The 10,387-nt window shown below is 50.7% G+C and overlaps 4 protein-coding genes across 4 annotated transcripts; 2 read left to right on the top strand and 2 right to left on the bottom strand.

The window, feature by feature from the left end:
• Positions 1–932: 932 nt before the first annotated feature.
• Z518_06591 (uncharacterized protein) lies at positions 933–2,466 on the bottom strand (the record flags this gene model as incomplete). The annotated part of the gene is made up of 3 exons (XM_013414723.1): positions 933–1,097; positions 1,155–2,175; positions 2,228–2,466. The coding sequence occupies 3 exons, from the start codon at positions 2,464–2,466 to the stop codon at positions 933–935; spliced, it is 1,425 nt and encodes a 474-aa protein (XP_013270177.1).
• Positions 2,467–3,223: 757 nt separating this feature from the next.
• Z518_06590 (uncharacterized protein) lies at positions 3,224–5,122 on the top strand (the record flags this gene model as incomplete). The annotated part of the gene is made up of 6 exons (XM_013414722.1): positions 3,224–3,511; positions 3,568–3,872; positions 3,934–4,166; positions 4,219–4,496; positions 4,549–4,942; positions 5,007–5,122. 6 exons carry the CDS (start codon positions 3,224–3,226, stop codon positions 5,120–5,122), a joined length of 1,614 nt encoding a protein of 537 aa, XP_013270176.1.
• Positions 5,123–5,303: 181 nt separating this feature from the next.
• Positions 5,304–6,311, top strand: Z518_06589 (uncharacterized protein; the record flags this gene model as incomplete). The annotated part of the gene is made up of 1 exon (XM_013414721.1): positions 5,304–6,311. The coding sequence occupies one exon, from the start codon at positions 5,304–5,306 to the stop codon at positions 6,309–6,311; it is 1,008 nt and encodes a 335-aa protein (XP_013270175.1).
• Positions 6,312–7,603: 1,292 nt separating this feature from the next.
• On the bottom strand, positions 7,604–9,732 carry Z518_06588 (uncharacterized protein; the record flags this gene model as incomplete). Its single annotated transcript, XM_013414720.1, has 2 exons — positions 7,604–9,412; positions 9,463–9,732. 2 exons carry the CDS (start codon positions 9,730–9,732, stop codon positions 7,604–7,606), a joined length of 2,079 nt encoding a protein of 692 aa, XP_013270174.1.
• Between the last annotated feature and the right edge of the window lie 655 nt (positions 9,733–10,387).

Raw genomic sequence — 10,387 nt, 5'->3', positions numbered from 1 at the left:
GACCACACGGTGCGGGTGTGGGATGTGCAGACGGGGGAGTGTCAACACACCCTCGAAGGTCACTCCGACTCGGTCTGGAGCGTGGTGTTCTCGCCCGACGGGTCGCGAGTGGCCTCAGGCTCACGGGACCACACGGTGCGAGTGTGGGATATTGCTAGCGCGATGGAGCTGCTCTGCCAGGAAATCGACACATTCTATAACAAGATTGAATTCAGCGCTGACAGTACGAAGATACTAATAAATGGCGAATCGGTACACATTCCATTAGGAATACCATTATCTGGTGCTACGACAGAGTTGTCCAGCCCCAACCTAAACTTCCGTGGCAGGCTAGGGATTAATAGTGAATGGGTCACATGGGCTTCAGAGAGGATCTTATGGCTACCTGTTGAAAACCGTCCCAGATCATGGGCAAGTCACAACGACGTTGCGGTAATAGGGAGCGGTTCTGGTCGCGTTACTTTTGTACGTCGTGCTACGGAGTCATCGTTTTAGTAAGAGAATTCGACTAGGCAACCGCAGGCTACAGGAAGCAGGTTTTAGATTCTACTTATCCAGCTGTGGGCAATATGGTGATCATGCACGCGCCAAGGGATAAATATCTGTCGAACGGGGTGCAACTTGAGATGTAATCGACGAACCAAAGGAACGTCCGCAAAAAGAAGACAGCGACTCTGCAATCAGCACAGAGGTCCTTTCTTAGGTGGGCTTGATTAATGAGTATCTACAGATATGAACATAAACTTGAGTCCCAGCGTAGTTTCCACGTTGACAATCTAGGTGAGCCGCGGAGTCTGGCAGATCGAAATCAGACTTTGCATTGGGTTGAGACAAGCGAAACAATTCGAATACGATTCGATGGGAAACCCTTCGTTATCAAATCCGAAATGATCTGTGCTCTGCCTCACGTGCTACCAATCATTCCCTCACCGCTAGACCTTTTGTGTATCCCGAACCACCTGCTTCTCGACGTTCTCAGAGAGAGCTTCTTCAGTGGTCACAATTCTCTTGCGTGCCGATATCCTCTCGACAATTTGCAGTCCGCCTGTCCATATCGCCATCGCAATGCTCACGGCAATCATCGCCCACATACCTCTCTGGAAGAAACATTAGCAAGTGCTTTGCAATATTATGATGAATGAGAGAGTTCTTACCGTGAATTTGGGCGCCATGTCAGCAGAGTAGAACAAAATTGACCACCACGCATTCACGGCATTGCTTCCAAGATTCATGCATGCTATCACAATCGCTCGCAGAGAGTCCTCCTCATATCTGAGCGCATCATTGGCCCACGCAAAGAAGGTGGCCTGGCAAGCATAAACGGAGCCCGCCCAGTAGTACGCCCCAAAGTGACCGGCGACCGTAGTGGACGGAGCAAGAAGAATGCCAGACGTCACAATGCCGGTTATGGCTATCCAATATCCAACCAGGTATCTCTGGCCGCCAAGATAGTCGGTGAGAGTGGCCCAGAATAATGTCGAAACGATTCCAACGGCAGGCACACCTGTGGGATAGTTGTTCAATTGATAGACACTGTAATCTCTGTCCGGAGTGGACTTCATGTACAACGCCAGAAGACTGTTTGTGCTGAAGCTCTCGGTTTCTCCCGCAATAACCCAAAGCATCACGAATCCATAAAATTGCCAGGATCTGAAGACTCGTTTAACGAAGGCGAGGGTGAGTGGTTTCTGCTCCGGGACCTCGGGCACTCTTGACACTGCAAGCGCACGTTCCTCGGCGGACAAGTATGGCGCCGAGGTTGTCGAAGGCGTGTCTGGGAAAAGGAGGAAACCGTAGACGGCGACCGGCAATGTAATGATCCCATCGATGATGAACAACCAGCGCCACCCCGCCAGACCAGAGAGTCCATTCATGCTCGAGTAGATTCCAGTTTGGATAAAGCCTCCAAACATGGTCCCTGCAAGACCGGATGCCGTGAAGATGCCGCTTCTTTTGCCCAATTCCTTCTCCGTATACCATGAACCCAGTATGTAATGGGTGCCGATAAAGGTACTGGACTCGGCAACACCCACAAAAAATCGAATGGCCATGAGATGCTCTGGCGAATCGGAGGCGGCGGTGACCATGGTAAGAGCTGCCCAGAACACCACCATGGAGGGGAAGAAGATTCTTGGTTTGATATAGTACAGTGCCAGGTTACAGGGAACCATGCCCCTGGTCATAGTCAGTTTTGAAGCCGGTCGGGCTGCCAGAGGACGAGGCTCACACAATATATCCACAGGTAAAGATAGTGGTGATCTGGGTCAACTGATTCCCTTTGAAGTTAAGATCCTCCTTCATGCCAGAGACGTATGCTTGTGTCAAGTTGGATCTGTCAAGGTAATTGAAGAAGTACATCAAACAACAGAAGGAAAGAATGAACCAGTCAACTTTGTGAATCAACTTTCTTTCCAAGGGACTCTTCTCAGACCTAAGATAGGCCCTGAACGATGGTGGGGCAGCCATGGTGGAAGATGGTTCACCGCTGTGGTGACAGGAAGAGGTGTGCGAAGTATCTCGGCCGCTTAGAGAGCGAAGGCACTTTGCTATATAGTGATGGGAACCGGAAATGTACGCCCATACATCAAATGGCAATGGATGTCAGGAACTTGTCTTGAAGGTGGCTTATCATAAGTAGCTGTATCCCGTTGATATGGCGAAGAAGGGTCCCACTGAATCACCGTTTATCTCCCATTGCGGAGGAACAAGGATATGGTAGACGACTTGGTGAAATCGGTTGGTGGTGGGATCAATGATCTGCACCGAATAGACGGCAAACGACGATCACCACGATCATGAGCGGAGGAGCGCCGAAACCCGGCACCAAAGAGGTGGATGTGACCCTGAACTGGGCGGGGACCAAACATCAAAGGCCCGATGCACCAAGATACGGTAACGCTCTTCTCGTCTTTGAACTGATTAGACAGGGGTGCATCAAATATTGGATGCTGGAGAAGTCCGCTGTTACTCGAATTCTGTCCAACCTCGGATGGTTCTGAGAAACGTTTGCCACGAAACGAAGGGATCGGATTTAAAGAGTGATTGATAGCTTTCAAACGTGTAAAATATGGACAAGACAGTGGTTTTCTTTTCTTTTCCTTTTTTTGTTGGTTTATTTCCCCCATCGAGCCTGGTTGACAAAGTCTTCACAGGCAAGGCTGTTCTCCATTTCTCTTTCCGTTGGATAATCGAAGTACTGGTGGTTGTCATCGTCGTCGTCGCAATGGCAATTTCGCATTCGTCCAGATGGGAGGATATTGCCGCAGCCAAAGCGGCAGCTTTGATGGCGACTATCCCGGCGAAATGGGTAATTCCTGCTGATATTTTGCCGTCGTCCAAGCAGCTCGATGTGACCGCTTTCCCCCAAACTTCTGGATGGTTCACCACCGAAGAGCTGGAGATTACATCAAGCACGTCGTCTGAGATCGTCGACAAAGTTCGGACCAGAACTTGGAGCGCAAAGGCTGTGACATCAGCATTTTGCAAAAGGGCTGCAGCAGCACACCAACTAGTATGTGGATAGACTGCATCTTTGTGGATGATCCTCCTCAGGTCTAATTGCGACAGACAAATTGCTTGTCTGAGACTATGTTTCCCGAAGCTCTGGCATCCGCCGACGTGCTGGACAAGGCATTGACGCAGACGGGAAGAGTGGTTGGGCCTCTTCACGGGTTGCCCATATCGATCAAAGACAACTTTAACGTGGTTGGCAAAGACTCAACGGTTGGATTTGTATCGTGGTGCAATAAGCCACATCAACAGAATAGTGTTCTTGTTGACCTGTTAAAATCCCTCGGCGCCGTCGTCTATGTCAAAACAAATGTTCCGACGGCCATGATGATGCCAGAAACCGTGAACAATACTTTCGGAAGGTAATGAATACGAACGTCTGTCGTGGACCAGCCCTATCGCCGTGTTGACTCACCCTCGCAGGACCTTAAATCCCCTTCGACGTACCCTGAGCCCGGGGGGAAGCTCAGGAGGAGAAGCAGCCTTATTGGCATTCCAAGGGAGCCCTCTCGGGGTGGGGACAGACATTGGCGGCTCTTTGCGAATTCCCGCATCTGCCACAGGGATTTTTACTTTGCGGCCTTCGTTAGGCCGATTTCCGACCGGGGGTTGCACATCCGGGCTGGCAGGACAGGAATCGGTAAACAGCGTGAACGGTAAGCCTGCTGTCTGCGGTGATATGCCCCGAGGCTGACCATTGATACCTAGGCCCGATGGGGCCAGCCTTGTCTGATTTAAGCCTGTTCGCCAAGTCAGTTGTGGATGCGCAGCCCTGGTTGAAAGACCCTAAGGCGCTTCCCATTCCCTGGCGACAAGTTACGTTGCCCAAGAGATTGAAACTCGGCGTCATCTGGAATGACGGCTGTGTTACCCCCACCCCTCCCGTCCAACGAGCATTGAAAGCAACGGTCGAAAAGCTGAGACAAGCAGGACATGAAGTGGTCGAGTGGGATGGAACAAGTCACTCGAGAGCGCTCTCAATCCTGGTATGGCCCGGTTGGCAAAGCAGAAAAATGGTCATGCTGACTCTTAGATCAGTCGAGGTTCTTTGTAGCCGATGGAGGGAAGTCCTGTCGGAAGGCGCTAGAGTCAGTGAAGGAGCCTTTCCACGCCCAAATGAAGACATATGAAGAAGCCACAGAAATGGGTTGTTATGATCTGTGGCAACTTCACCTGGAACGCAATAAACTGTGCCAGGAATACCTTGACCGTTGGGCCGAAACAGGAATCGACGGAATTTTGAGTCCAACCACTCCGTTCAGCACCGTAGAGCATGGCAAATATAAACATGTCGGGTATACCGCGATATGGAACATTCTGGACTATGCGGTTGTTAATTTTCCGTCTAGCGTCAAGGTGGATCAGGATCAGGACTTGGTTGTTGATGGCTTCACGCCACTAAGTGACCTGGACACCGAGGTGAAAACTGAGTGTGAGTTGACCCATTGTTGATGCCATGGCCCTGCTCCATCCATACTGATTCCAAGTTCCAATAGATAATCCAAGTGCGGTCCATGGGATGCCTGTTGGACTACAGATTGTGGGCCGACGGTTAGAGGAAGAAAAAACGATTGCGATGGCCGAGGTGATACTCGAGGCGTTGAGAAGATAGACTAGAGGAGTCGATCCGAAGCATATATCGACGGGATTGTAGGAGTGAGAAGTCATTCTTCTGCGAGTAGAGGTTCGGGTGTTGAAGCGGAAAGTTTTCCGAAGCAGCCTCGTTCCATGCGTTAGCCTCTTTCTTGAAGCATTCAGTGTGAGTGGACTGAGTGCGACTAACTGTAGGTATCATGGCAGACAGTCTTTACGGTGTTAAGCCAGCCTCAAAGACAAAAGCCAAAGAAATATCTTCCTCCACCTCCCTCGCCTTCTCTACGAACCTAGCGTCACTAATCTCCAGTTCTTCCTCAACCAAAAACAAACCTACCACCGGCCGCCCTCGACCTTCCAAGGACAAGCTGGATATCTTCACGGCTCACAACAAAAACGTGAAGAAACGCTCAGCCGCCGATCTCGACGATGGCCGACAGCGCCACCAGACCCGAGACGACATTGGTTCGGTGGACGAGGCAGAGCTGCATCGGTCCAAGAGAAAAATGGAGGACAAAGTTCGTCTCTATAATGCTATGAAACGGGGCGAGTATATTGGAAGAGAAGATTATGACGATCGAGGTCTGGTCGACTTCGACCGGAAGTGGGCCGAGAATGAGGCCAAAGGTCAATGTCAAGATTCTGAAAGCTCCGATTCAGAAGATGCGGGGTCAGGTGATGAAGAAGACCTTGTAGAATATTTTGACGAATTTGGTCGACTCCGGAAAGGCACCAAAGCACAAGCAGCCCGTGAAGAGAGGCGAATACGTATGAAGGCGCGTGCTGCTGAGGAAGAGGAACGACTATCTGCCCGACCTTCCATGCCTTCCAACATTATATATGGTGACGCCATCCAACACGAGGCATTCAATCCCGATCAAGTCATCGCGGACCGCATGTCGGAGATTGCAAAGAAGCGGGACCGATCAGCCACACCTCCTCCCGACACCCATTACGATGCGAGTGCAGAAGTGAGAATCAAAGGCACTGGATTTTACACCTTCAGCAAAGATGCAGAGGAGCGAAAGAAAGAAATGGATTCTCTTGAAAGAGAGAGACAGGAAACAGAGAGAATTCGGAAAGAAAAGGAGGACAAGAGGGACCAGAGGAAGAAAGAACTTGAAGAGCGACGCAGACTCATTGCTGAACAGAGAGCCAAGGCACAGGCGGATAAGTTCTTGAATGAACTTGACCCTGAGGGGGTATAGGCGTTGGGGTTCAATCCTCTCACATGTGTGCTTACTTCTCCTTTGCTACAAACTCTAGTAATGTCTCTTCAGATCAAGTTTAATCAATCACCGCACGAGCGAAGTTAGGAAGGACATCTTCCTTTCTCATTCTTCAAACAAGATGGCAAGCAACACGGCCGAACTCACGTCAAACGAAATTGCTTCAAATCCCGGTTCGGAATGGCTTTCGCCGGTTCTGGGCTCGATGAATCTACCGCTCAGCATACCACTCGACATCCCTACCAATATTCCTTCCGCAGCTTCGCCAAGCCGTTTTCGAACATCCACGAGTGAAGAAGACGCTTTCAATTATTGATGTTTGCTGCCGGGATCTCTGCTTCGCTTGCGATCCAATTCTTCAGTCGACTTTGCAGTTTCCATCTCGTGGATCTGTTTCTTGATTGGACAAACTCCGTTGTCTCTGTTGATATCGAAGACCCTCTTTGGAATAGTGCCAGTGGCTCTATTATTCTGGGGGCTCACCGCTAAGGGATCGCAACCACTTTTACTCAGCTGCGCTTCATCGTGGAAACACATAGAGTACCGGTGAGTTGCTCAATGAAAAAAAAAAATACATACGGCATAAGCAGTGAACTAATCATTGAATCACTGTAAGAGTCACAATTTATCGCTACAAGGGACGGATTTTCTACGTTACAAGTACACCTGATTTAATCCGAACTCAAACTCGTTGCGCATCATCGACCTTTACACTCCAATGGCAGATTCGAATCGGTAGAATTCAAGTATACGCACCTCCATTGGGGCTCTGGAATCGGTGGAACTTGACTTCAATGTGAGAGAAGCCTTAATCTCCGATGTTCGTGGATGTCTTAAAAGGAAAGAATGACGCAAGAGCGGTGGCATTCCCTAGCGAAGAGGACATCTGCTTCGTGCCTCGCCCGGGGGGGAACAGGCAAGACTTCGATGATCACAACACTTGCTGCACATTTTCGCTTCCAGGGTATGCTATCAATTTTGTCGAGGATCCCATTGTCCTCTCGCAATGCCATGCAGTGAAATAAGAATCAATGCAACGCTGATGATATCTATGCTCCCTTAAACTCCGGATACAGCCTACACCTGTAGCAATGCAATGCTATGTATATTATATGATTAAAGGCCATCTTCTTTCTCAGTCACGTCCAAGGTCCTATCCAACATTATCGCACATCTTCATCCTCATCCTCATTAACCACCGATTTCCCCTTCTCATCCTATTAATCTTCTTATCTTGAGACCCCGAGAGGCCCCGAGGACTTCAACTCAACTTAAACGAGGAAAGCAACGACGCCAAATGCGCCGGCGAGCAGGGGAAAAGCATTGACATGGCTCGGTGACGATGCGGCGCCGGTGAAAATATCTGCTGTGATGCCTGTGCTTGAAGCGGTAGCAATGAATCCGGCAGTAGTGGAAGCAACTGCGGTTGTCACAACACCAGCGCCTGCACCAGCACCGGAGCACGCGAACCCCCCACAGCCACTTCCACTTGCATCCGAGCCAGAGCCAGAGAATCCCGTTGTGGCTGCAGGCATCGGAAATAACCCGACTCCACCGGTCGTGGCAGGACCTGTAGCCTGCGCTGTGACGAATGCGACCTGCGGGACTGTGACAGCCGAAGTAATCACAGTTCCAGAGGCCGTCTGCATGAACGTGACTGTCGTGACAGGGACAGCGACAGGCGCAGATGTTGGTCCTGCATTTGAGGTAGGCGGACGAGGACCACGACCGTTTCCATTCGTGACAGTCTGGGTCTGAATTTGAGTCTCGACCAAAGTCGCGGTAGCCGTTGCAGTTCCAGTTCCAGACGCAGCGGGCGTCGGGATCAACGTGATGGTATGCGGCACGCCTGTGCAGATACCGGGATTCTGAGGCACGAAGTCCGCACAAATGCCAGCGAGATAGGATAGAGCAGCGGTGATTTCGTCGTCGGATCCGGCCCAGGCGGACACACAAGCTTGCACGTTGGAGATGATGTCGGCACTGGGGCAGAAGCAGTTGACGTCGCTGTTGGAGGAGCACGTGGGCACGAGGCTGAGCCAGGTGTTCAGGCAGCGAGGGAGAACGGAGGGGCAGGGCGCAGAGGATTCAGGCGGTGATGGGCTGACAGTGGTAGAGGTCGAGGGTGGCTGAGTTTGAGTTTCTGGTGGAGAAGTGGTGGTCTCGGTGGATGGGGAAGGTGTGGCTGAAGAAAAGGTCGAAGGGGGAGGACGATTGCATCGAGTGCAGACGGTGGATGTCGATGTCATGATGACGGTGGAGATCGTGCTTGTTGTCTCGGTCACGGTTTCTGTGCCGGTCGTACGAGTGAACGTTACAGGACATGTGGTGAGAGTCGACACAATTATTTCAGTGGTGAGTACGTCGGTGGTCTCTGTCTGGGTCTCGGTTGTTCCTGGAATGGTTTCAGTGGGTATTGTGGTGGTAATGGCTGGTGTCGTTGTGATAACAGGAGTGGTTGTGATGGCGGTGCTAGGGGTCTCTTCACCCGGCTTTGATATTGTGCTCGTGCTCGGCGTCTCCTCAGCGGACGTGGGGGTGGTGGCGGATGTGCTTGAGATTTCCTCCGGTTTTGTGGTAGTGGCAGTGGTAACTGTGCTGCTTGTAACAGGAACGACCTCGGGAGTGGTCGTGGTGGTCTCAATCTTGGGGGTTGTTGTGATCGTAGTTTCCACATTGGATGTCGTTGTCACTGCAGAGGTTGTCGTTGTTGTGACAAGGGTAGTGGTGATTGAGGCTGGCGATGTTGTTGTTGCTGACGAAGACGAAGAGTGACAATCGAAAGCAATGGAATGAATGCCGATGTCACAGTCACTCTTATCGCTGCTGCTTGGAGGCAATTGGAAAGATACCGATCTTGCTCCACCGCATTGGGTGTTTTCCACAGTGGTGCCACCTGGTTGGCAGGCTGCTGTGTGTTTGCAAGTCGAGCCATCAGGCATGGAGAAGATGAAGTCCAAGTCTGTGTCAAATGAAACAGACACTTGCATATGAGTGATGGAGAATTTCTCGTCTTGCGCACAGGAGAAATTCGGCCCCCTATTGGCTGATTGACCTACTTTGCCTTGAATACATTTGGACTGCCAATGGTTAATCGAAGGTCCCTGGGCGGTGACGATATCGAGCTCACCTGAAAATCTGATCGAGTTTGAAGAGATCTCTTTTGACTGGGTTGGAAAGAGTCTTTGCAAGAGAAGCCATTGAAGCCAAAACCACCGTAGCTGTTGAAACCACCGGTTGGCAAACCAGACCAGTCAAATCCGCTTTGCTGATCGGCAGAACAGTTGTTGTTGGTGTTGGAAGGGTTGGCAAAGCTGGGAGCATCACCCCAACTCACAGCGGTAGCCTGCTGCAAGACCAAGACGGAGACCACAAGACCAGCAGTCAATGCGGGTTTCATGGTGGCGATCGTGGAAAGCAAAAAATTGATATGAACGAATGAAGATATTCAGGAACAATGGACTTTGGCCGGGAACGAATGTTGGTAACGAAGGACTGTATACAAAAAGGAAAAGAACTGGGAACACCAGAGAGGAGTATGATTAGGAGGATGGAGATGTGAAAAAAGAGAGAGAGAGAATGGCTTCTCGAGGACATGCTCAAGCATTTGTATGGTAGAATGCTGACCCCAACTTCGTCTGGATTCATCGTGATCAGAAGATATCCACTATCACTTGACGGGTCACCAAACTATCTTGCCAAAGTGGAGCCCATTTCAAGACATTATGAAGAGGACTTTCTCGATCGCGCGCGCCAGTGTGAAGCTGCAAGTTGTAGAGAGACCGTCAATGGATGATGTAGCGACCAAGGCTTCAAAGAGAGGTGCTCGATATAGCAAAGGCTGAAACGCGGCTGGGTCACGACAAAGACCGATGGCGGTAAGGTCCATCGAAGAGACGGAGAGGTTCCCGGAGGAGGATAGATTTCGAAACTGAAACGAATCAGGAGTCATGTCTCGGACTGGGATGCCGAACGAGGCTGGACTCCTGCGGAAGAGCAGTGAAACTAGACAGAAAGAGGCTTGAAGTCCACTATCGAGGCAGTGCCCACCCTTT

The sequence above is a fragment of the Rhinocladiella mackenziei genome (assembly GCF_000835555.1).
Source record: "Rhinocladiella mackenziei CBS 650.93 unplaced genomic scaffold supercont1.5, whole genome shotgun sequence".
Lineage (NCBI taxonomy): Eukaryota > Fungi > Ascomycota > Eurotiomycetes > Chaetothyriales > Herpotrichiellaceae > Rhinocladiella > Rhinocladiella mackenziei.
The sequence above is the reverse complement of the archived record's forward strand: the minus strand, read 5'-3'. Positions and strand labels throughout refer to the sequence as shown.